At 44.9% G+C, this 26,971-nt stretch overlaps 1 protein-coding gene across 2 annotated transcripts in view; it reads right to left on the bottom strand.

Moving 5' to 3' along the window:
• Positions 1-957: 957 nt before the first annotated feature.
• Positions 958-26,971, bottom strand: part of COL6A2 (collagen type VI alpha 2 chain) — a 57,394-nt gene continuing 31,380 nt past the window's right edge. The window contains exons 17-28 of one of the 2 annotated variants that reach the window (XM_056536522.1): positions 25,885-25,947; positions 20,127-20,189; positions 19,752-19,802; positions 19,627-19,662; positions 19,272-19,334; positions 19,079-19,141; positions 18,731-18,766; positions 17,869-17,914; positions 15,895-16,047; positions 7,601-8,053; positions 6,476-6,514; positions 958-2,029 (exon numbers count right to left, since the gene is read on the bottom strand). In XM_056536522.1, coding sequence (XP_056392497.1) covers positions 1,431-2,029; positions 6,476-6,514; positions 7,601-8,053; positions 15,895-16,047; positions 17,869-17,914; positions 18,731-18,766; positions 19,079-19,141; positions 19,272-19,334; positions 19,627-19,662; positions 19,752-19,802; positions 20,127-20,189; positions 25,885-25,947 — 1,665 coding nt within the window. In that variant the 3' untranslated portion in view covers positions 958-1,430. Of the gene's footprint in view, positions 2,030-4,467; positions 5,496-6,475; positions 6,515-7,600; positions 8,054-15,894; positions 16,048-17,868; positions 17,915-18,730; positions 18,767-19,078; positions 19,142-19,271; positions 19,335-19,626; positions 19,663-19,751; positions 19,803-20,126; positions 20,190-25,884; positions 25,948-26,971 lie in introns of those variants that run through there. The other variant, XM_056536523.1, reaches the window with a different exon arrangement.

Genomic DNA, 26,971 nt, shown 5'->3' with positions numbered 1-26,971 from the left:
ACAGCTGACAGGACAGCGGGAGGGCCCCTTCCTGCCTCCTCGCTGTCCAATCGCCGAATGACTGCTCAGTGCCTGAGATCCAGGCATGAGCAGTCATCCGGCAGAATCGTTGATCACTGGTTTCTTATGAGAAATGCACCCATTTACTATAATACCATTAATAAAGTAAGACACAATACGACAGGAGAACACTTTATTGTCTTTACAGCAGGATATTTCAGGACATACAAAAGTCTCCTAATACCTGGCTAGATGTATCACTTGACAACAAGCTGTTGTGAGGGCGAGATCTCCTTTTACAGATGTACTAAAATACACTTTTATGTCACCAACCCTTTGCCCCCAGGTCCCCTGCCACAGGTTTAAGATTCAGGACACCACGACATGTGACCTGCAGTTAGCACCGCATGAATGTAACACTGACCACGCTTCAGCATGAGCCAATGCATTGTGCACACCCAAGAATGGTTTCCTGTAGCTACACAATTACAACCCAAAAGATTCCTGTTTTAGAAACATTAAAGGGGTACTCCACCCCTAGACATCTTATCCCCTATCCAAAGGATAGGGGATAAGATGTCTGATCGTAGGGGTCCCACCGCTGGGGACCCCCGCAATATAGCATGCGGCACCCACCTGTTACTGCTCCAGAAGCGCTGGAGGGTCTGGCTCCCGACCACGGGAACGGAAGATCGTGACATCACGACTCCACCCCCCCCCGTGTGACGTCACGCCCCGCTCCCTCAATGCAAGTCTATGGGAGGGGACGTGACGGCCGTCTCCCATAGACTTGCATTGAGGGGGCGGAGCGTGATGTCACACGGGGCGGAGTCACGATATTCCGTTCCCGTGTTCGGGAGCCAGACCCTCCAGTGCTTCCGGAGCAGTAACAGGTGGGTGCCGCATGCTATATTGCAGGGGTCCCCAGAGGCAGGATCCCCGCGATCAGACATCTTATCCCCTATCCTTTGGATAGGGGATACGATGTCTGGGGGTGGAGTACCCCTTTAATTATACCCATTTACCTGCCATTGAATGTAGCCATATATGTGTATACTTCCCAACCCCTATGTCTCGTGTTCACAAATAGTTTGTTTTTTACTGTTCACTTTGAAAAAATATATACCCCGATTTTGTTTACGTCAGTGTCTGTCCATGTATGTATCGGTGTATATGTGTGTGTTCTTGTGTGTTTTAGTATAAAATGTGTACTGTTGGTCATGATTTACCAAGACATGAGAAAATGTTTTGCCATTATATGTGCAAAATCCTAGGAATTTAGATTTTTAAGCAGGGGCCTAGTTTATACAGTACATAAAGCTTGAAAGATACTGATATTTTTCTGTTACAGAAACTGTCGGTCTCAAGAGCATTATGTACTGATAAAAAAGGTCATGCAAGAAGGTTTCTTGATAGATCTAGGCTTGTGTTTAACAAACCCAATTCACAAATCTGTCCATAAATGCATTTTGAGAGAGTCTGCCATAATCCTTCTCTTTAAAGATGGCTGACCACTCTCCTAAACTGAGCTTCTTCAGCACCTGCATATCAAGATCTGAACCAACAGACACCAAAGTAGGCACAACATTATGTTTTTTCATGGCTGTCACAGACTCCTCCAGACCCTCCTGACCAGTGACGCCATCAGTGATGAGGATAAATGAGGTTTCTGCAAACTTCCGTGCCCCTTGGCTGCTGTGCCCAAGGATATTATTGATGGCAAATACAATGGCATTTCCAATATTGGAGGAGGAGTCATAGTATTTAAGACGTCCTAGGCCTTGGTAAATCTCTGTTAGATTATGGGTAAGTGGAAAGACCACTTCTTGCTCATCCTTTCCACCATATTGCAATAGGGCCACCCGGGCATTGTTTGAGTCATCATTAGTCCTTGACAGTGACAGGCGTCTAGAAACCTCCTCGATAAATGTTGATGCTTGTCTGAAGTTTTGCTTTCCAATACGTTCAGAGCTATCCAGAAGGAAGACAACATCCACTGGGCGCTGAGTGCATTGTGCAACTGCAAGTTCTGTAGGAAAAAGGTGTATATATACTATGTATACAGCTGATATACTCACTAAATATACTAATCAAGCCTGCATGCATGTATATAGCTTAGTAAACTGTAGGGAACTGGGTTAACAATATCACCCTAATAACTATCTCTTAACAGATTACTTCATGGGAGCAATAAAGGAATGGCATTGAAAGGAAAGTAATATGTCATACCATTGCAGTAAGTTGTTTTGCGTAGCCCAACAATGGCTTAGAAACATTTACTGCTAAAGGGCTGCAGGAAAACCAGAAAATGGGTGAGTTTCCCAGCACTACCCTCAGCAGCTCAGCTATAGGGGTTGCAAAGCAAGCAGTTCTACCTATACCAACTGTATGTGTTGAGGGCTCCTATATTCCCCTGTACCACATAAGAAGACAACAGTAATACTGCATTAAAGGGGTTTTCTGACAATGAAACTTAATTTCAACTATCTTAATATTAATTTATAGTGGTAAATGAAGTTATTTTACTACCTTTCTGTGGTCTTTTATGCTTTCCTTCTGCTTTTGATAAAACTGTCTCCTCTTTTGTCTTTATGAGCCCAACTTCCTGTTTAATGTACATCCTGTATTAAGCTTTCTGTTCCAGTTGTACACTCTATCTGGGAATTCAGCCAACTCTATCTCTCTCCCACTATGTGAAAGGCTACTGTGAGGGTAGTGGGTTACAGTTAAGTCAGTGTGGTGGGAGGGAAATAATGATGGCTGAATTCCTTGATAGAGTGTACAACAGGAACCAAGTGTACAACAGGAACCAAAATAGAATGTGCACTACACAGGATGTGGGGCGATGAAGAGAAGACAACAGAGCAGACAGTTTGAACCAGATACACAAGTAACGCATAAAGACCACAGAAAGGTAATAAAATAACTTTATTTACTCATATGTAAATTTATTGCAGACAGTTATCATTAGTTGAAAATAGGTTTTATGGACAGAAAATTCCTTTCACAGTTCAGAAGCCCTTTGTAACAATGAGTTTATTATGGGTCTATAAAAGAGTAATGTTACAATACTATAAGTACTTTTGACAGTCATACTATAAGGGTATGTTCATACGGGCGGGTTTATTTGCGGGTTTCCTGCCACGTAATTGAAAGGGGGCGGGTTTTTTGTGGTTGTCCGCAGCAGATTTTCTGCTGCGGAATTTACGCTGTGGAAAATCTATCGCAAGCCCCATTGAAGTTAGTAGGGTCTGCGGTGTATTTTCCGCAGCGGAGATTCCGCTGCGGAAAATCATCTGTGGACAGCCGAGAAGAGTCCGCCCCCTTTCAAATATGCAGCGTGAAATCTGCAAATAAATCCGCCCATGTGAACATAACCTAATATTGTATTACACCCCTATATTTGTGGCCAAGAACAGCAGCAGGCAGAAAACATTTCTACTTTTTGGATCTGTTCCATTGTGGAAAGAACTATATGGGCGTAACATATCATAAAATATGACTTCCCATTATTTGTGTATTTTGCAGTTTGCAAACTGTATTTCTTTGTACACATTCACACGAGAGCGCATGCAAACATGTATACATCTCATAGAGCAGTGAGATGAGGACAAAATGACAAAAGCAACAAAAAAAAAAAAGGAAAAAAACTGAAACAGTAAAAGTAGATAATGAAAGACTGTTACTAAGGTCAAAAAGAGCCTTTGCTGTCATATATTATGTATTTTAAATTATGGCAAGTCATGCCAATAACTCAGTAGCATTGGCTATACTAGATAGTAGGGTGAATGGACATTAAAGACTCCCTTCTATGATATGGAGAGGAGAGCTGCAAACAAAGCAGCTCTGGCCTCTCGTTCTACAGTATTTCATAGTTGACTATTAATTGGAATAACCAACATGTAATGCTACATTTCCCCTGCAGAGGCCATTACATGCAAAATGTATGGCTAGAGGGGGCTTCTCCCAGTGTTGGCTGGGGGTTACATTGGTAATTCCAGCAGTAAACAGACTGCAGGATCAAATTTTATTTACCAAGAGGTAGTCTAATGCTACACAAGTATAAATTCTTTAACCCAGGTTATCAACTGAGATATGTGGAGTTATGAGCATGCACATGATAGGGGAAAAGTGGATAATCAAGGGGGTCCGACCTCTGGAACCCCCGCAATCTCTAGAACGGGACCCGACTCTCAGTGAGGAGTGTGTGCACTACACATCACGCATTCCATTCATTTCTATGGAGGCCCGAGTACAGCACATGAGCATCATCGGTGCTCCCATAGAAATGAATGGAGCACATGCTGTCTACCAGTAGATGACACACGCTCCTCACTGAGAGAGTTGGGTCCAATTACGTAGATTGCGGGGGGGTCTGGGCGGGGTGTGTGTGCTCCCATGATCAGCTATTTCTCCCCTATCTTGTGAATAAGGGATAATTTAATTTTGGCTGTAGTTCTCCTTTAATCTTTCAAGTTCCTCAAGTCTTACAAATATTACATATTACTTTGAAGGGAAGGAATAGGATAAACTCAGAATAAGCCATCAGATGGGGACTGACTCTCAGTACCTCCTCTGATCATCTCATTGATGGGGCCTCCCTTTCGGATGAGAGCAGTGGCATCCCTTTTTATTAACACTGCTCTACACACACTTGGTAGCACCAGTGCAGCCTACTGCAGCTTTGTTCCATTTAAGAGAATAGGATAAGGTTGCACAGTTGCTAAAAAGAGGTCACTTTTCTCACCAAACATGCACAGCCCCTTCAAACAAGTGATCATTGAGGGTGCAGGGATTCGGCCCCACCTATCTGATATTAGTGGCTTATTGTAAGGATAAGCCATTAATATTCTTAACTTAGAAACCCCTTTCATTTTCAAGTTTTGAATGGAAGTAAGCATTAGTAAATTTATCATTTAATGTAAAATATTTTAAATAAATGTTCTTTGTAACTATATTATATTTTATGTAAGTGTAATGAATTACATTACAGAAAATGTAATATATCTATCTCTCTTTATTAATAACGTGGCCATGCCAGAGTCCTGTCTGGGATATAGCTATCTATATATATATATATATATATATATCTGCTTTGTAAGTACATTGGGAACACTCATAAACCTCATTATATATGCCTGTTAAACCTGTAACAGGTACATTCCTCCTCTATGATAAATGTGGAATAAGAAAACAGCTTTAACAAAGTCCAGTCAGTGCATTGGCATCGCCTACAATGTCTGTATGAACCTTCCTAAAAGCATCAACAAACAGCCCGGTCCAGTTCTGCCTCTCCTCTCCGTTGGAGAATTTGGCTCTTTCGGCCGTATAAACCATCATAGCAATGAGCTGGGAGTGCGTTGGGGGCTCGGAACTCGCCTTCTGAGACTCAAGGAATTCAGCAACCTGAGGGAAGGTTTTAGGAAAGGCGATCTCCACACCCTCTTCATTAAGGTCGTAATTAACGATTGTTTCGGGGTTATGTCCCCTCCCACCTGCAAGTGAGGGCCAGAAGGACAGGGTCAGGGTTCCCTTTCCCCTGAGATAGTAAACATTTAACTGTTTATAGAATGAAGATGTCTCTTCTGCCCTTGAATATTACGTCATCCTTGACCACTGTTTTACTATGTCTCTTCTGCTTATCCAAACAGCCCAAGTCAAATAGGAATCGGTAATATAAAAAAAACTTAGAAAACTTGGGTTGTGAAAACGTGCAATGGAAATTTGGGCAACAGATGCAGTTATTGAAAGTGTGACAAAACAGTGTATCCTGTCTTTGTATAGTGTACTGCTATCATATCATTTTTTTTGCTGGAAGTAAGGGGTTAAAATCTTCCTTTGTCTTTTCAGTATGTTGGAAAAAAACATATGAACGAGGTTAGCATAAAGTGTAGGCATCTTTAAATATGTTAGGTGAGCATTTAAAATGTTGTCCTGGGATTTTTAGAAGGTCAGTGAGGCGGTAAAAACAAAAAACTACCATTCCCGCTCCCCTGCCACTGCTGATGTCATGGAGCCTGCCCCCAAGTGCAAAACTTCCTGGGCACTGTAGGCACAAGCACTTGCCCGCTCAATCAGCAGCCTACTGATTGGCTAAGCAAGTACCTGCATGTGGCAACTCTGAACACAGAAGGTACTGGGCATCGGGATCGGGCTTCGTGACAATGGCAGTGGCAGGGGGGATAAGTGAGTAGAGTTTTTTTCTTAAATGCTTACCACCCACCTTAGGTTTTTTTTTTTTTTTTTTTTTTTTTACTTTCAGTTAGAGTGTGATCAAATAAATATTCAATTGCTATATAATAGAATGAACATACCTACCACACACTGCAGAAAAGAAAAGACACATATAAAGCCAAGCTAAAATACAAGTATGCCCATAGAAGTAAGACAATGGCTTATGCACATACACACAAGAACATGTAATTCCAGGATCAACCATTGCTAAAACTAGAATAATTAATGTTAAATGTATTACCTGCTTGACATGGTAGATCGGGACATACAACCTGAGGATCTAGAAAGAGGAAAAGATAAAGGAGTTTGATGTTGAAATTTAGCAATATTTTTAATTTGTTCTCCAATGTTTTCACGCTGCAATAGTAATACAAAAACAAGATAAAAAATGTTCATAAAAAAAAAATAGCAACGCAGTTAAAGGTATACTCCACTGGAAAAAAAAAAATTTAAATCAACTGGCGCCGCCAGATAGTTAAACAGATTTATAAATTACTTCTATTAAAAATTCTTAACTTACCAGCTGCTGTTATGTTCCACAGGAAGTTATTTTCTTTTTGAATTTCTTTTCTGTCTGACCACAGTGATCTCTGCTGACACCTCTGTCCATTTTAGCAACTGTCCAGATTAGGAGCAAATCCCCATAGAAAACCTCTCCTGCTCTGGACAGTTCCTGACATGTACAGAGGTGTCAGCAGAGAGCACTGTGGTCAGGCAGAAAAGAACTTCAAAAAAAGAAAGAACTTCTTGTGGATCATAACAGCAGCTGATAGGTACTGGAAGGAATAAAATGTTTTAATAAAAGTAATTTACAGATCTGTTTAACTTTCTGGCTCCAGTTTATTTAAAAATAATAATAATAATCATAATGTTTTCCAGTGGAGTGAGTACCCCTTTAATGAAGTTTGAGAGCCTGTAGCATAATAATATTGTTTCTGCTGATAGACATACTTGTCAGGCAGAATATATGTATAATAAGGCTGGGTTCATACTACAGAAATTCCAAGCAGAATACCTCTTAGAAATTACACTCAGAAATTCTGATGCAGCAGAGTCCTATTGCTGTCAATGGGATTTCGCTGCACAGAGCAAACAACAGATTTTCCGCCGCTAAACTTCCATCAACGAAATAATGATCTTACTCATTCTTTTAGCAGAATCTGCATAAAATTCATTGTTGTCTATAGGGAGGGCAATGTCCGCATGTTCCTATTGCCAACTAATTCAGTTGGAGCTGGCCACCCTTGGGATTTTATGTAGATTCTGTAGTCTAAACATAGCCTTATACATATTCTAAAACTATATACATATTTTGTACATCACTAAACTATTGCTGTAAAGGCAATTCCTAACCCATTTCACATACCTGGGCAGAGAAGTTGTTCCATGTTGCTAATGAACTCATCAGCTACTAGTTCAGAGAAGAGCTTCATCTTCTGGACTTGTTGCTTATTGTCGCAGGCAATGGAGGTCAGGGTTTCAGAGTCATCCTCTTTGTTAAACATATCACCAATGCCAATAGCGTTTACTATCACATTGCGGTTACACAGTGACTGCAGACGATCATCTGGGTCTCTTGGATCATGGCGTCCATCGGTTATGACCACAGCAAAGACTTTAGCTTTGTCTCGTCTTGTCTCCTTGATCAGCTGGTTATAAGCAAACTGCAAAGCGGATGGGGTCCATGTTCCTCCAGCAATCCACTCAAGGCGCCTCACTGCCTCTTTGAAGCTTGATAGAGAGTCAATACGGGGGTCATTCAGTTGAATGGCTTCAAATGTGCCTTCATGACTGTACTGCACAACACCAACTCGAGTACCTACAGGGTAAATCGTTCTTGGTTATAATGCACTTTCATTACTAGGTAAGCATCAATGTCTAATATAAGTTCTAATCTATATATATATATATATATATATATATATATATATATATATATATATATATAACTCAATGACAGACATTTATCAACCGATTTACCCGAGTTTTTTCGCATAAAATTGTCGCAAAAAATTTGCAATTGCGCCACCGGCTTTTTGATGACATTCTGCCATGAGAGCGAGAAAAGCTTTTTTTTTTTTACAAATTGGCGTACATAAGCGTTTTTACAATTTTGACTTGCCATAGTCAGAAATTTATCAACCGCGAAATTCGCAAAAAAGTCGCTAAGGCTTTAAAAACCTACTAAATATACTCCAGCTGAACCTTGGCTTAACTAACAGAAACTGACTATTGTTTTCGCTTAGGTGAGAAAAAACTCCCGCTTTTGCTTACCTGCAAAAAATTTATTAACGCCGTGCAACAATATAGTACATTTGTCGCACGTAAGCAGAATGGAAGTAAAAAAAAAAATCTAAAAAATAGCATACCTAAGCAAACTTTCATAAATGCCCCTCAATGTGTGTATGTGCATGTTCCAGCATCACGTCCAAACCGCTAAAGAAATTAACATGAAACTTGGCACACATGTTACTTATATGTCAACAACAAACATAGGATAGGTCATTTAACCCTTACTCATCCCCGTTTGCCAGGGTCAGGGTTTTTGTTTAAAGTCCCATACAAGTCTATGGGAAATATATGTTACTGCATAACTTCAAAAAGGCTGGAGATATTTCAATAATACTTAGTCACATGTTACTTATATGTCCGCTTAAAATATAGGATAGTTAATTTAACCCTTAACTACCCCCATTTCTGAGGGTTGGGGTTTTTGTTTAAAGTCCCATGCAAATAACTTCCATACGGCTGGAGATATTTCAATAATACCTGGTACACATATTACTTATATGTCAAATAAAGATATATGATAGTTAAATTAACCCTTACCTACACCCTTATATAAAAGATGGCTTTTTGTTTCAAGTCCCATGCAAGTATATTAGACTTCCAGTACCTTACTCCACAAGCTCCGCTCTGCATCTCCTGGTGAATGTGTCAGTCCGGCTTGCAAGCCACACCCCAGCTCACAAAGACACACCCACAGTTTAAGCCCCACTCCTTTTATTCCCTACCCTTTTTGTGCATCGGCCTGGCTTGGAAATCATGCCCAGCCCCACAAAGCTACATCCCCTTCTATTTTAAGCTTACAATATCTTCATCACAAATCAGTCCCACCTGAGGACAGGATATGAGGATGGGACATATGAGGTCAGCATATGAGGACCGGATATGAGGTTGGGATATGAGGACAGGATACGAGGTCGGGATATGAGGACGGGATATGAGGTCAGGATATTAGGACAGCAAATGAGGACAGGATATGAGGTCGGGAAAAGAGGATGGGATATGAGGACGGGATATGAGGACGGGATATGAGGTCGGGATATAAGGACGGGATATGAGGACAGGATATGAGGATGGGCTATGAGGATGGGATAGGAGGTTGAGAAAGGAGGATGGGATAGGAGGACAGGGTATGGAAGGAAAAACCGTCAATGCCGGGTACTCAGCTAGTTTGTTATAAAGAAAAAATAGATAAACATGTTTAAATGAACAGAATCTGGAAAGACCAATAGCAATGCTTCATGCAAAGGCTAATTTGAATGTAACCTGCAAGCTAGCTCTCTTTTCCAGTTTCTGTCAAGGACATATGTAATACATCAGGGCTTTAAAAGCTTTCTGTGATTACAATATTAGGGATAAAGCGCAAGTGTCACATTAAAGAGGCATTCCCATCTCAACATTTATACATACCCAGAGGATATGTGTTACGCCGAGCGCTCCGGGTCCCCGCTCCTCCCCGGAGCGCTCGCTACACTCTCCTCACTGCAGCGCTCCGGTCAGATCCACTGACCCGGGGCGCTGCGATACCGCCTCCAGCCGGGATGCGATTCGCGATGCGGGTAGCGCCCGCTCGCGATGCGCACCCCGGCTCCCGTACCCGACTCGCTCTCCGTCAGTCCTGTCCCGGCGCGCGCGGCCCCGCTCCCTAGGGCGCGCGCGCGCCGGGTCTTTGCGATTTAAAGGGCCACTGCGCCGCTGATTGGCGCAGTGGTTCCAATTAGTGTTATCACCTGTGCACTTCCCTATATCACCTCACTTCCCCTTCACTCCCTCGCCGGATCTTGTTGCCATCGTGCCAGTGAAAGCGTTTCCTTGTGTGTTCCTAGCCTGTGTTCCAGACCTCCTGCCGTTGCCCCTGACTACGATCCTTGCTGCCTGCCCCAACCTTCTGCTATGTCCGACCTTGCTTCTGTCTACTCCCTTGTACCGCGCCTATCTTCAGCAGCCAGAGAGGTTGAGCCGTTGCTAGTGGATACGACCTGGTCACTACCGCCGCAGCAAGACCATCCCGCTTTGCGGCGGGCTCTGGTGAAAACCAGTAGTGACTTAGAACCGATCCACTAGCACGGTCCACGCCAATCCCTCTCTGGCACAGAGGATCCACTACCTGCCAGCCGGCATCGTGACAGTAGATCCGGCCATGGATCCCGCTGAAGTTCCTCTGCCAGTTGTCGCTGACCTCACCACGGTGGTCGCCCAGCAGTCACAACAGATAGCGCAACAAGGCCAACAGCTGTCTCAACTGACCGTTATGCTACAGCAGTTACTACCACAGCTTCAGCAATCATCTCCTCCGCCAGCTCCTGCACCTCCTCCGCAGCGAGTGGCCGCTTCTGGACTACGACTATCCTTGCCGGATAAATTTGATGGGGACTCTAAGTTTTGCCGTGGCTTTCTTTCCCAATGTTCATTGCACTTGGAGATGATGTCGGACCAGTTCCCCACTGAAAGGTCTAAGGTGGCTTTCGTAGTCAGCCTTCTGTCTGGAAAAGCCCTGTCCTGGGCCACACCGCTCTGGGACCGCAATGACCCCGTCACTGCCTCTGTACACTCCTTCTTCTCGGAAATTCGAAGTGTCTTTGAGGAACCTGCCCGAGCCTCTTCTGCTGAGACTGCCCTGTTGAACCTGGTCCAGGGTAATTCTTCCGTTGGCGAGTATGCCGTACAATTCCGTACTCTTGCTTCAGAATTATCCTGGAATAATGAGGCACTCTGCGCGACCTTTAAAAAAGGCCTATCCAGCAACATTAAAGATGTTCTGGCCGCACGAGAAATCCCTGCTAATCTACATGAACTCATTCACCTAGCCACTCGCATTGACATGCGTTTTTCCGAAAGGCGTCAGGAGCTCCGCCAGGATATGGACTCTGTTCGCACGAGGCGTTTCTTCTCCCCGTCTCCTCTCTCCTCTGGTCCCCTGCAATCTGTTCCTGTGCCTCCCGCCGTGGAGGCTATGCAGGTCGACCGGTCTCGCCTGACACCTCAAGAGAGGACACGACGCCGCATGGAGAATCTCTGCCTGTACTGTGCTAGTACCGAACACTTCCTGAAGGATTGTCCTATCCGTCCTCCCCGCCTGGAAAGACGTACGCTGACTCCGCACAAAGGTGAGACAGTCCTTGATGTCTACTCTGCTTCTCCACGTCTTACTGTGCCTGTGCGGATGTCTGCCTCTGCCTTCTCCTTCTCTGCTGTGGCCTTCTTGGACTCCGGATCTGCAGGAAATTTTATTTTGGCCTCTCTCGTCAACAGGTTCAACATCCCGGTGACCAGTCTCGCCAGACCCCTCTACATCAATTGTGTAAACAATGAAAGATTGGACTGTACCATACGTTTCCGCACGGAGCCCCTTCTAATGTGCATCGGATCTCATCACGAGAGGATTGAACTTTTGGTCCTCCCCAATTGCACTTCTGAAATTCTCCTTGGACTTCCCTGGCTTCAACTTCATTCCCCAACCCTGGATTGGTCCACTGGGGAGATCAAGAGTTGGGGGCCCTCTTGTTCCAAGGACTGCCTAAAACCGGTTCCCAGTAACCCTTGCCGTGACTCTGTGGTTCCTCCTGTAACCGGTCTCCCTAAGGCCTATATGGACTTTGCGGACGTTTTTTGCAAAAAACAAGCTGAGACTCTACCTCCTCACAGGCCTTATGATTGTCCTATCGACCTCCTCCCGGGCACTACTCCACCCCGGGGCAGAATCTATCCTCTGTCCGTCCCAGAGACTCTTGCCATGTCTGAATACGTCCAGGAAAATTTAAAAAAGGGCTTTATCCGTAAATCCTCCTCTCCTGCCGGAGCCGGATTTTTCTTTGTGTCCAAAAAAGATGGCTCTCTACGTCCTTGCATTGACTACCGCGGTCTTAATAAAATCACGGTTAAGAACCGCTACCCCCTACCCCTCATCTCTGAACTCTTTGATCGCCTCCAAGGTGCCCACATTTTTACCAAACTGGACTTAAGAGGTGCTTATAATCTCATCCGCATCAGAGAGGGGAATGAATGGAAAACGGCATTTAACACCAGAGATGGACACTTTGAGTATCTGGTCATGCCCTTTGGCCTGTGCAACGCCCCTGCCGTCTTCCAAGACTTTGTTAATGAAATTTTTCGTGATCTCCTATACTCCTGTGTTGTTGTATATCTGGACGATATCCTGATTTTTTCTGCCAATCTAGAAGAACACCGCCAGCATGTCCGTATGGTTCTTCAGAGACTTCGTGACAATCAACTCTATGCCAAAATAGAGAAATGTCTGTTTGAATGCCAATCTCTTCCTTTCCTAGGATACTTGGTCTCTGGCCAGGGACTACAAATGGATCCAGACAAACTCTCTGCCATCTTAGATTGGCCACGCCCCTCCGGACTCCGTGCCATCCAACGTTTTTTGGGGTTCGCCAATTATTACAGGCAATTTATTCCACATTTTTCTACCGTTGTGGCTCCTATTGTGGCTTTAACCAAAAAAAATGCCGATCCCAAGTCTTGGCCTCCTCAAGCGGAAGACGCCTTTAAACGGCTCAAGTCTGCCTTTTCTTCGGCTCCCGTGCTCTCCAGACCTGACCCATCTAAACCCTTCCTATTGGAGGTTGATGCCTCCTCAGTGGGAGCTGGAGCTGTCCTTCTACAAAAAAACTCTTCCGGGCATGCTGTTACTTGTGGTTTTTTTTCTAGGACCTTCTCTCCGGCGGAGAGGAACTACTCCATCGGGGATCGAGAGCTTCTAGCCATTAAATTAGCACTTGAGGAATGGAGGCATCTGCTGGAGGGATCAAGATTTCCAGTTATTATTTACACCGATCACAAGAACCTCTCCTACCTCCAGTCTGCCCAACGGCTGAATCCTCGCCAGGCCAGGTGGTCTCTGTTCTTTGCCCGATTTAATTTTGAAATTCACTTTCGGCCTGCCGATAAGAACATTAGGGCCGATGCTCTCTCTCGTTCCTCAGATGCTTCTGAAGTTGAACTCTCTCCTCAACACATCATTCCTCCTGACTGCCTGATTTCCACTTCTCCAGCCTCCATCAGGCAAACTCCTCCAGGAAAGACCTTTGTTTCTCCACGCCAACGCCTCGGAATCCTCAAATGGGGTCACTCCTCCCATCTCGCAGGTCATGCGGGCATCAAGAAGTCTGTGCAACTCATCTCTCGCTTCTATTGGTGGCCGACTCTAGAGACTGATGTGGTGGACTTTGTGCGAGCCTGCACTATCTGTGCCCGGGATAAGACTCCTCGCCAGAAGCCCGCTGGTTTTCTTCATCCTCTGCCTGTCCCCGAACAGCCTTGGTCTCTGATTGGTATGGATTTTATTACTGACTTACCCCCATCCCATGGCAACACTGTTATTTGGGTGGTCGTTGATCGATTCTCCAAAATGGCACATTTCATCCCTCTTCCTGGTCTTCCTTCAGCACCTCAGTTGGCTAAACAATTTTTTGTACACATTTTTCGTCTTCACGGGTTGCCTACGCAGATCGTCTCGGATAGAGGCGTCCAATTCGTGTCTAAATTCTGGAGGGCTCTCTGTAAACAACTCAAGATTAAATTAAATTTTTCTTCTGCATATCATCCTCAATCCAATGGACAAGTAGAAAGAATTAACCAGGTCTTGGGTGATTATTTACGACATTTTGTTTCCTCCCGCCAGGATGACTGGGCGGATCTTCTACCTTGGGCCGAATTCTCGTATAATTTCAGAGTCTCTGAATCTTCCTCCAAATCCCCATTTTTCGTGGTGTACGGCCGTCACCCTCTTCCCCCCCTCCCTACCCCCTTGCCCTCTGGTCTGCCCGCTGTGGATGAAATTTCTCGTGATCTTTCCATCATATGGAGAGAGACCCAAAATTCTCTCTTACAGGCTTCTTCACGCATGAAGAAATTCGCGGATAAGAAAAGAAGAGCTCCTCCCATTTTTTCCCCTGGAGACAAGGTATGGCTCTCCGCTAAATATGTCCGCTTCCGTGTCCCTAGCTATAAGTTGGGACCACGCTATCTTGGTCCTTTCAAAATTTTGTGCCAGATTAATCCTGTCTCTTACAAACTTCTTCTTCCTCCTTCTCTTCGTATTCCTAATGCCTTTCACGTTTCTCTTCTTAAACCACTTATCATTAACCGTTTCTCTCCCAAATCTGTTCCTCCCACTCCTGTCTCCGGCTCCTCGGACATCTTCTCCGTCAAAGAGATTTTAGCATCAAAAAAGGTCAGAGGGAAAACCTTCTTTTTAGTGGATTGGGAGGGTTGTGGTCCAGAAGAGAGGTCCTGGGAACCTGAGGACAATATCCTGGACAAAAGTCTGGTCCTCAGGTTCTCAGGCTCCAAGAAGAGGGGGAGACCCAAGGGGGGGGGTACTGTTACGCCGAGCGCTCCGGGTCCCCGCTCCTCCCCGGAGCGCTCGCTACACTCTCCTCACTGCAGCGCTCCGGTCAGATCCACTGACCCGGGGCGCTGCGATACCGCCTCCAGCCGGGATGCGATTCGCGATGCGGGTAGCGCCCGCTCGCGATGCGCACCCCGGCTCCCGTACCCGACTCGCTCTCCGTCAGTCCTGTCCCGGCGCGCGCGGCCCCGCTCCCTAGGGCGCGCGCGCGCCGGGTCTTTGCGATTTAAAGGGCCACTGCGCCGCTGATTGGCGCAGTGGTTCCAATTAGTGTTATCACCTGTGCACTTCCCTATATCACCTCACTTCCCCTTCACTCCCTCGCCGGATCTTGTTGCCATCGTGCCAGTGAAAGCGTTTCCTTGTGTGTTCCTAGCCTGTGTTCCAGACCTCCTGCCGTTGCCCCTGACTACGATCCTTGCTGCCTGCCCCGACCTTCTGCTACGTCCGACCTTGCTTCTGTCTACTCCCTTGTACCGCGCCTATCTTCAGCAGCCAGAGAGGTTGAGCCGTTGCTAGTGGATACGACCTGGTCACTACCGCCGCAGCAAGACCATCCCGCTTTGCGGCGGGCTCTGGTGAAAACCAGTAGTGACTTAGAACCGATCCACTAGCACGGTCCACGCCAATCCCTCTCTGGCACAGAGGATCCACTACCTGCCAGCCGGCATCGTGACAATATGCCAGAAATGTCTGATAAATATGTGTCCCACCTTTGAGACCTGACACCTAAAATGAGATCGAGAACCCCAGCATAGAACGGGCTGTTCTATGGATATTGCACACTGTTATTGAATATAATGGGAGTTGTGTAAACAGTGGAACTCACGAAACTGTCCTGTTTATGTATCCAGACGATGAATGGAGCAGCAGTATGTGCACTGCCACTCAGTTTAAAGAGTCCAACCAAGAGTCCAAGGTGGCAAATCCTTTTTTTATAGTCCCACTTAACAACATTTTGACACTTGGGGGATGCCAAAGTAGTTACTTGCACTTACCTGTATCAGCATTTGGATCTTTAGCAATGGATCCAAGTTTGCTCACAACGTTGATGACAAAGTTCTTCTCTAGAGTAAAGTTTGTATATCCAATACTCTCAGAGCTGTCAATAATAAATACAATGTCCAGAGCACCACAGCGCTTCTCACAGTCTGCAGGAACAAGAAACAAGTACAACTGATGGACACCAACAAAATAACACTATAAATACTGAATCATATGCCAAATCAGCATAAACAAGTACATGGATGTATGTCGATTCTAGTTTAAGAGATAAGACAACAAATAAGTAATTATTAGCAGGACGAAGTTGAGTTTGTCACTCAGTAAACCGTATTGCATGTAAAATGCTTTACCTTATTAACTTTGTGACATCTAAAGCTTTATTTAATTTTAATGGGCATGGTCAATTGAAAAAGTTTTTGACATGCAACAGGGACATGTCAAAAGTCTTGATCGATTGGGGTCTCAATGCTGAAACCCCCAGCAATCAGAAGAACAAGCGAGGGGCAGTGCCCCGCATTGCTGTTAACTCCTTGGCTCCTAGTGATCTTTGTCTTCCTGCTTTATTATTGAGCAGTAAGACAAGGATCACTACAAGCCATCGAGTAAACAGCAATGCTATGCCCTTCTCTGGACTTTTTCTCCTGATCAGTGGGGGTCTCAGTAATGAGACACCAACAGATCAAAACTTGCATGCGGTTATCCTTTGCTTAGTTTTCCATGTGTACTTGCTTTAGAAATATGCAGTAAACCATATAAATTGCAAAATGTTCAGAATTCTTTTCAATTACAGATAAAGTACAGACAAGGATTAGTGTAACTGTATACACTTACTACAACATATATGGTTATCCATACACATATTCATGACATGGAGGTTGATGTGTAGGTAATGCCCAGAGTCTGCCTGGGTAATCATCACCTACTATACATTCAGGATGCTATAAAAACTTTAAAGGGGTACTCCACTGGAAAACATTTTTATTTTAAATCAACTGGTGCCAGAAAGTTAAACAGATTTGTAAATTACTTCTATTAAAAAAACATTGATCCTTCCAGAGGAAGTTCTTTTCTTTTTGAATTTCCTTTCTCCCTGACTACAGTGCTCTCTGTTGACACCTCTGCCCATGTCATGAACTGTCCAGAGTAGGAGCAAAACCTATCCTGCTCTGGACAGTTCCTGACATGGACAGAAGTGTCAGCAGAGAGCACTGTGGTCAGACAGAAAAGAAGTTCAAAAAGAAAAGAATTTCCTCTGTACAATACAGCAGCTGAAAACTCCTGGAAGGATTAAGTAATTATCAAATCTGTTTAACTTTCTGGCACCAATTGATTTAAGAATTTTTTTTTCCAGTGGAGGACCCCTTTAACATTTCTTTAGGCAATGAAGCAAGAGAAAAATTGTTTTAGGTTACTATCTCAATCATACTGAATTGATAAATCTTTAAAGGGGTACTCCACTGGCCAGCCTTCGGAACTAAATGTTCCGAATGCTGTTTTTGTGCTGCGAGGGTTGGCCATGCCCCTCGTGATGTCATGGGCACACCCCCTTGATGCAAGTCAATGGGACGGCCACCACGCCCCCTTCCCGTAGACTTGCATTGGGGGGTGTGGTCATGACATCAGGAGGGGTGTGGTCGACCCCCGCAGTGCGAGAACAGCGTTTGGAACATTTAGTTCTGAACGCTGGCCAGTGTAGTACCCCTTTGAAAGAGTTTTTTCCACTAGCAACATTTACCACCCTATTCCCAGGGTAGGAGATCGATGTTTGATTGCTAGGGGTCCGACTGCCGGGATCCATCGACAATCATGACAATGGAAGTCGGTGGGGGTCAGACCCTCAGCAATCACACATTGATCACCTGTCCACTGGTTAGGGTAGAAATTGTTAATAGGAAAAACCTTGCAAAAAAACCCATAAAGGACGGTGTATATAATGAAAACTTGTAATTTTATAGTTTATAACTGACCACAGCATCCACATGTCTCCCGAACATAGGACATGACATCGCATTCCTAGGAAAGGAAAAAGAAAAAGTTGCAGCAAAGGGAACTTACAAATGTAGCAAAATGTTTGGTGTTCATGTCATTTGGAAACAAACAAGAGACATGTCAAGAGTTTTTATTGGTCTGGGTGTGAGTGTTCACCTTCCACGATCATTAGAACAAATAGGGAGAAGCGTGCACCTGTGCGCTTCACTCCACGGCTTGCTGAGCGCTCTGTCCAGTTGTACTAGGTGATCCCAATAGATCGATAATGGAGCCCATCTAGTATAACTTGTAGAGAAAAGAAAAGAAAGGACCGACGGACGGCGCCTCGTGTATTTACCCTCAATAGATCGGGTGGGGGGCAACCCCACGGGGCTTATAGATGGCCGCTCACCTTGAGATCTATGCAAAAAAGCATATCACCCACAATATAATCGGGGTACTGTAGTGCGAGTCGCTGCTATGCTGATGGGTTGCAGGAGGAAACAAGTTGTCCTGGGAGTCAATATTAGAAGTAGAGCAGGAAGAAACCCTCAGGTATGGCGCTGCAGACTCTTGTAGATGGATGAGGCGGATGCCAAAGGTAATAGGAAAGTCCTCAGCAGGACATTTTATTAAAAAAACAATAAAACGGACAAGATTACGCATTTTGGGAGGATCCCTCCCTTTCTGATCTGAGGAAGGGAGGGATCCTCCCGAAACGCGTAATCTTTTCCGTTTTATTGTTTTTTTAACACTTAGGCCAAGCCCAATTAAAAGTTTTACAAATGGCATACACTTTAAGTAACAACCCTTTAATAGTTTCATATTATTGCATCATTACATACATGATAGAATACTTACTGTCAAAGCAGGATCACCAGAAGGGCCCAGGTCACCCTAAGATGAAGAAAACAAAATGTTATTAAGCAAGCAATTTTTTAGTCAGTCAAAGCTAGAGACATTCCCCAAATAATAGAGCCCCCCGCCCCCCAAAAAAGATGATTGTTGATCCATACTAGAAACAAGTTAGACTCCTATGCTGTATTTTCTCACACATTAGCAATCCATGTCACTGGCCTATACTTTCTAGACAAAGGCTACAAAATACAGCAGATATCTATGCTAGGGGCATGGGATATAGGGATCTAAGTTTGTTATACCAGTTCATATAAAAAGGGAACATAAAATGACTATTGTGTAAATATATACCGGAAGTCCAGGTCCTCCAGTTGGTCCACGTGGGCCTGGTTCTCCTAAAGGTCCAGGGTCACCCTGTACAAGAGGAAAGAAAATTACATTATGACTATTTTAAATGCTACTTTGTTCTATAAAATGGCAATGTTGAGAATCTTACAGCATAGTGAAATTACTGGGAATCATACACAGGACAATGGCTACTTACTGGCTCTCCTTTATCTCCCCTTAGTCCAGCTGTTCCTTTAAGGCCAAAGTCTCCTCGCCCCCCCTGCAAAAATATAAAGATGGGACATGCTTAAACATAAAGAAATCATATATTAGAAATAAATCATATATTAGATATACAGTATAGTGCATTAGTAAGCCTGTGGATGTCATATAAATAGAGTGTGCAATTTGCTAAGATATAGAAATATTTGACCTGCACTGAAGGGGACTGGTGCCTTGAAGAATAGCAGAGACTGCTTAAATTAATATCACAATGAAGGTCTTTATAATAATAATGGCCCTACAGCAACCACAAAACATTTTATCATAGGTCCAAAAATTCATTTTCTCACCAGTGGTCCTGGAAGTCCCTTGTCTCCTTTATCACCCTAGAATCATACATAAGAAAGTCAATTTACCGGCCGCTACTGCACCATTTTTTTTTTTTTTTTTTTAGAAAACTAGATATTATACTTACTGATGGACCACGAGGTCCTGGGTAGCTAATGCCAGGTCTTCCTCTGTCTCCCTATAGAAAAAAAAAAAAAAAACACACATAAAAATAATAAAATTCATTTATAGAGAATATTTCATACATGAAAGCATTTGTCCGCTTTTAGAGACTTTTTCTAGATCAATTTTTTTTATTTTGAATATATATGATTATAAAAACCTTTTACAAATTCCAAGTTAAACGGATACGCATCCAACGTATATATATTTTAATGGAGAACACCAGGATATGAAACTTACCCCTTAGCCTAAGGATAGGGGATAAGTTTCACATCACGGTTTTCTTATCCCGAAGTACTCCTTTGAGATCCTACAAAATCAAGTGGTTACCCTTTTTTACCTTAGGTCCCGCTTGTCCTGGGTTCCCTCTTTCTCCCATGTCACCTGGGTCTCCTCGTGACCCCTGCAAAGAAAAGCACAGGCATTAATGACAGGACTAGGGACAATTCCAAGCAAAATAGAAATAAAGTGTTCATTATGTTAGCATACCATATATTTATTTTCGATTTAGAAACAAAATATGCTAAATTTATGCAGTTATACCCGAATATGCTATCACTTTTTAATTGATGAGGATTCAACCTTTTGTGCTCACACTGGTCTTGTGCATAAAGAGGCCACCGCACAGCAGATGTTTTACCACTGTAGAAGCATATCTCCTATCAACAGAATAGGGTATAAGTGCTTGATCGTTGGAGTCTGACTGTTGGGACCTCCTGTGATCTCGAGAACGAGCCTTGCAAACACAACTCTGAATGGAACGACAATGCGCAGACTTGACCGCTGCTTCATTTTCTGTCTATGGAAGTGGTGAAGATAGCTTTGGCTATGAGTATAGCTGCATTTGAGTCTGCTCTCCATTCAGAGTTGGGTTAGGCTCTCAGGATGGCAGGGTTAGGGAAAGGAGTCTACAGGGGTAAAGCCCATGTAAAAAAAAAGCAGTCAACTCTTAGATCACAATGGGGGGCATTTACTAATCTTTTACTATGTAGTCTGGTTTTTACCCTGTTTTTTTCTACTTCATTTTTGACTATGTGCGACAAATTTACTAAATTGTTGCACGGCATTAATAAATTTGGCACACATAGGCAAAAGTGGGAAATTTACTTCATGTAGTAGAAAAAATAGTCTGTTCCTTTTTCCTGCTGTCTGAATAGGTTTGGCTGCTGGTTTCCTTCTGGATCTTTTGTTTTTGAGTTTTTTTTAGCTTTTTGACCACATCTAAATAATTCAATAACTACAGTGGTCCCTCAAGTTACAATATTAATTGGTTCCAGGAAAACCATTGTAAGTTGAAACCATTGTATGTTGAGACCATAACTCTATGGAAACAGGGTAATTGGTTCTAAAGGCACCAAAATGTCATCCAAAAATAGGAAAAAGTGACAAAGAAAAATAAGTAGATAACTGATATAGATAAAGCAAATCCTTACATATAAAAGTAATAAAGATCTGCTGGGAGCTGTAAATCACTGTCTATGTCAGTGTTTCCCAAGCAGGGAGCCTCCTGTTGCTGTTGCAAAACTATAACTCCCAGCATGCCTGGACAGCCAAAGGCTGTCCGGGCATGCTGGGAGTTGTAGTTTTGCAAAAAATGGGGCCACCCTGCTTGGCAAACACTGGTCTATGTAGAGGACAGGAGCTTCTTCAGGGGTCCTGTACAGTACAGGCAATGTCCAAAACAAGTAATGGAGTTGCCCTCACCTGGTGTCCAAAAGAGCAGCTAACCCTGATACAGGTAAAGTGTACAGAACATGTAATACCAGTCAGTGCATACACTTCAGTAATACAGGGGTTTTACCAGTGAATGCCCATTTTGATTGGTTGGTTCTTCCAGCCATTGACACGTTTTACAGATCTGGACTGTCTGTAGCATTGTATGTTGAGTCTGGTTTCAACTTACGATGGTCCAGAAAAGACCATTGTATGTTGAAACTATTGTATGTTGAGGCCATTGTAAGTTGAGGGATCACTGTAAATTGTAGTCATGGCTCAGAAGTGGTAAACGGCGTTTAGTGTGTGTGTGTGTGTGTGTGTTTATTACATTTTTTTAACACAGTTTTTTTCTCCCTAAATGTACTTACACTTTTTTTTTTTTTGGTTACTTCTTCTACAGATCTGTGTATCCTGTGGACTCCTTCGGATTCGGTGGACTACTTCGATGACCAGCGTTTTTCTTTGCTTGATGTTAATAAAATGGTTAACGAGGGCTTGTGGGGGAGTGTTTTTTGTAATAAATTTTTTTTAAAACCTGTTGTGTTTTATTTTTATTTTACTTTACTAGACAGGCTTAGTAGTGGAAGCTGTCTTATAGACTGAGTCCATTACTAAGCCGGGCTTAGCGTTAGCCACAAAAACAGCTAGCGCTAACCCCCAATTATTACCCCGGTACCCAACACCACAGGGGTGCCGGGAAGAGCCGGTACCAACAGGCCCGGAGCGTCAAAAATGGCGCTCCTGGGCTTAGGCGGTAACAGGCTGGCGTTATTTAGGTTGGGGAGGGCCAGTAACAATGGTCCTCGCCCACCCTGGTAACGTCAGGCTGTTACTGTTTGGTTGGTATTTGGTTGAGAATAAAAATAGGGGGACCCTATGCGTTTTTTTAATATATTTAATTATTTATTTAAAAAAAAAAAACGCATAGGGTCCCCCCTATTTTCATTCTCAGCCAAATACCAACCAAACAGTAACAGCCTGACGTTCCCAGGGTGGGCGAGGACCATTGTTACTGGCCCTCCCCAGCCTAAATAACGCCAGCCTGTTACCGCCTAGGCCCAGGAGCGCCATTTTTGACGCTCCAGGCCTGTTGGTACCGGCTCTTCCCGGCACCCCTGTGGCGTTGGGTACCGGGGTAATAATAGGGGGTTAGCACTAGCTGTTTTTGTGGCTAGCGCTAAGCCCAGGTTAGTAATGGACTCTGTCTATAAGACAGCTTCCACTACTAAGCCTGTCTAGTAAAGTAAGAAAAAAACACAACAGGTTTTAAAAAATTTTTATTACAAAAAACACTCCCCCACAAGCCCTCGTTAACCATTTTATTAAAATCAAACAAAGAAAAACGCTGGTCATCGAAGTAGTCCACCGAATCCGAAGGAGTCCACAGGATAAACGGATCTGAAATGAGAAGAAAACAAAAAAATGGGTTAGTACATTTATTATCACCTGCTCACACATCTCCCGCCCGGCACGACTACAACTGCCAGCATGCCCTTACAGTAAGGACATGCTGGGAGTTGTAGTTGTGTGGTGCAGGAGATGTGTGAGCAGGTGATAATAAATGTGACAAGCTTGTCCCCTGCCCCCAGCTGCAGGACTACAACTCCCAGCATGCCCTTACAGTAAGGTGGGGCGGAGGCCGGGCACAGTGTTTCCCAACCTGGGACTTGTAGTTTTGCAACATCTGGAGGCACCCTGGTTGGGAAACACTGTTTTAGGCCAGTGTTTCCCAACCAGGGTGCCTCCAGATGTTGCAAAACTACAAGCCCCAGCATGCCTGGACAGTCAAAGGCTGTCCAGGCATGCTGGGAGTTGTAGTCTTGCAACATCTGGAGGCACCCTGGTTGGGAAACACTGGCCTAAAACAGTGTTTCCCAACCAGGGTGACTGTTTTAGGCCAGTGTTTCCCAACATCTGGAGGCACCCTGGTTGGGAAACACTGTTTTAGGCCAGTGTTTCCCAACCAGGGTGCCTCCAGATGTTGCAAAACTACAACTCCCAGCATGCCTGGACAGTCAAAGGCTGTCTAGGCATGCTGGGAGTTGTAGTTTTGCAACATCTGGAGGCAACCTGGCTGGGAAACACTGGCCTAAAACAGTGTTTCCCAACCAGGGTGCCTCCAGATGTTGCAAAACTACAAGTCCCAGCATGCCTGGACAGTCAAAGGCTGTCTAGGCATGCTGGGAGTTGTAGTTTTGCAACATCTGGAGGCAACCTGGCTGGGAAACACTGGAATAAAACAGTGTTTCCCAACCAAGGTGCCTCCAGATGTTGCAAAACTACAAGTCCCAGCATGCCTGGACAGTCAAAGGCTGTCTAGGCATGCTGGGAGTTGTAGTTTTGCAACATCTGGAGGCAACCTGGCTGGGAAACACTGGCCTAAAACAGTGTTTCCCAACCAGGGTGCCTCCAGATGTTGCAAAACTACAAGTCCCAGCATGCCTGGACAGTCAAAGGCTGTCTAGGCATGCTGGGAGTTGTAGTTTTGCAACATCTGGAGGCAACCTGGCTGGGAAACACTGGCCTAAAACAGTGTTTCCCAACCAGGGTGCCTCCAGATGTTGCAAAACTACAAGCCCCAGCATGCCTGGACAGTCAAAGGCTGTCCAGGCATGCTGGGAGTTGTAGTCTTGCAACAACTGGAGGCACCCTGGTTGGGAAGCCTGCGCAACTTACCGGCTTCCGTAGGATCCAGCGCTGCACGACACTGCCGCGCGACACTGCCGCGCGACAGTGCCGCGCGACGATCTCCGACAGCGATCGTCGCTGGAGCCTCGGAAGGGTAAGTGAACCTCTTCGCCGGTCCCCTTCAGCTGTTTAGTTTTGCAACAGCTGGAGGACTACAGTTTACAGACCACAAACCAGGGGTCTGCAAACTGTGGCCCTCCAGCTGTTGCAAAACTACAACTCCCAGCATGCCTGGACAGCCAATGGCTGTCCAGGCATGCTGGGAGTTGTAGTCTTGCAACATCTGGAGGCACCCTGGTTGGGAAACACTGTTTTAGGCCAGTGTTTCCCAACAAGGGTGCCTCCAGCTGTTGCAAAACTACAACTCCCAGCATGCCCGGACAGCCAATGGCTGTCCAGGCATGTTGGGAGTTGTAGTCTTGCAACATCTGGAGGCACCCTGGTTGGGAAACACTGTTTTAGGCCAGTGTTTCCCAACAAGGGTGCCTCCAGCTGTTGCAAAACTACAACTCCCAGCATGCCCGGACAGCCAATGGCTGTCCAGGCATGCTGGGAGTTGTAGTCTTGCAACATCTGGAGGCACCCTGGTTGGGAAACACTGTTTTAGGCCAGTGTTTCCCAACAAGGGTGCCTCCAGCTGTTGCAAAACTACAACTCCCAGCATGCCCGGACAGCCAAAGGGTGTCCAGGCATGCTGGGAGTTGTAGTCTTGCAACATTTGGAGGCACCCTGGTTGGGAAGCTTGCGCAACTTACCGGCTTCCGTAGGATCCAGCGCTGCACGACACTGCCGCGCGACACTGCCGCGCGACAGTGCCGCGCGACGATCTCCGTCAGCGATCGTCGCTGGAGCCTCGGAAGGGTAAGTGAACTTCTTCGCCGGTCCCCTTCAGCTGTTTAGTTTTGCAACAGCTGGAGGACTACAGTTTACAGACCACACACCAGTGGTCTGCAAACTGTGGCCCTCCAGCTGTTGCAAAACTACAACACCCAGCATGCCCTGACAGCCAAAGCCTATGGCTCTCAGGGCAGGAGCCCGGGCTGACATTACAGTGCAGCCGCCCGGGCTCCTCATACGGTCTCCCCGCTACCCACCCCCCCCTTGTCTCCCGCCCGGGCTCCTCATACGGCCTCCCTGCTACCCCCCCCCCCTTGTCTCCCGCCCGCGCCGCTCAGCTCCCGCTGCTACAAGACTACAACTCCCAGCGTGTCCTCACTGTAAGGCCATGCTGGGACTTGTAGTCTTGCAACAGCAGACAGATGGGAGTTGTGTGGCGCTGGCAGGTGAGAGGGGGGGTTGTAAATCACTGTAGTGCCCCGGTAGCGCAGTGAGGGTAGCGGGGAGAAAGTATGTCGGAGCCCGGGCGGCAGCAGCTTTTCCTGCTCCATGTTGGAGCTGGAGTAAATTTAGTCAATTTTTACGGCCGTTGCGACAGTTTATTGCGCAACTGCGACTGTCTCAGTTAATAAATTCCTGACCACTGCAAGTAAAAACTGAAAACTTGCGTAAATTAAGCGGGAAAATTTTTTTTGACTTTCTAGCTCTTGCTAGGGAAAGTCGCACAATTTATAGGGTAGGCGCAATTGCGACAATTTTGCGCCAAAAATAGTCAGAAAAAAATGACTAAACCCCTTAGTAAATGCCCCCAAATGAGAATGGCTTAAAAAAAGTATATAGCTAATAGGTTAACTTACATTTCTACCAACTGGGCCAGCAGGTCCTTGAACTCCTCTTGGGCCTGGAGCTCCACGATCACCCTTTAGGAACAACAGAGAGTATGAGATTAACATAATTACAAAGCTTAATTTTCATTAATGATCCTTCATATTCTATAATTACATGTTAAATTGTGCTACGAATACATGACACCACCTAACTTGAATAACACTGCTTGAATAATATATATATGTGATAGGTGGGTTGAGATGCTGATGTAATGGATACTTAGCTGACAAACTGTCAAGTTTGTGACATCAGAAGTAGACTTGTTATTGTAGTGTGTGCTAGATGATAAGGGTTGTAGTGTCACGTTGCAGGAATGGTGCAATCCTATGTAGAGCTGTATAGTCCCACACGCAACCACTTTAAGTAGTAATCCATACTAAGGCCCTGGGAAAAGAATACCTTAAAAGCCATTTTTTTTTTTTTTTTTTTTAGATAACAACTTCTTCTTTACCCAGTCCTTACTTTGCAGTGGAGCCTGTCGGTACTGCCATTATCTTCAATGCTAACGCTTATAGATGTAGTACCCCTGTAGCGGGACAAACTAGACAGGTTGCAGCTTTGGTGCCTTGTGCTACAATGTTTTAGTTTGTGTTGCTTCTTCTCTGGTTGGGCCAGAACTAACTCTAACATGTGTTTTTGGATCCTCCCCCTCTCCCTCTCCCTGGGGATTAGGGCAGAGTTGGATAGCCCTTAGCCCCATTGGCTGAGGGGTGGATATTTGACATTTTACCAGAACCTTACAGTGGAGAGAAGAATATTAGACTTTGCAGTAAAAATTAAAAGAAACAAAAAAAAACAAACACATTTTCCCTGGAATATATTTAGAGATAGACTTAAAGGGATACTCCGCCCCTAGACATCTTATCCCCTATCCAAAGGATAGGGGATAAGATGTCAGATCGCCGTGGTCCCGCTGCTGGGGACCCCGAGGATCGCTGCTGCAGCACCCCGCTATCATTACTATGCAGAGCGAGATCGCTCTGCACGTAATGATGGGCAATACAGGGGCCGGAGCATCGTTACATCACGGCTCCGCCCCTCGTGATGTCACGGCCG

Source organism: Hyla sarda, chromosome 8 (assembly GCF_029499605.1).
Source record: "Hyla sarda isolate aHylSar1 chromosome 8, aHylSar1.hap1, whole genome shotgun sequence".
Lineage (NCBI taxonomy): Eukaryota > Metazoa > Chordata > Amphibia > Anura > Hylidae > Hyla > Hyla sarda.
Note: the sequence above shows the minus strand (reverse complement) of the source record. Positions and strands in the feature narration are given on the sequence as shown.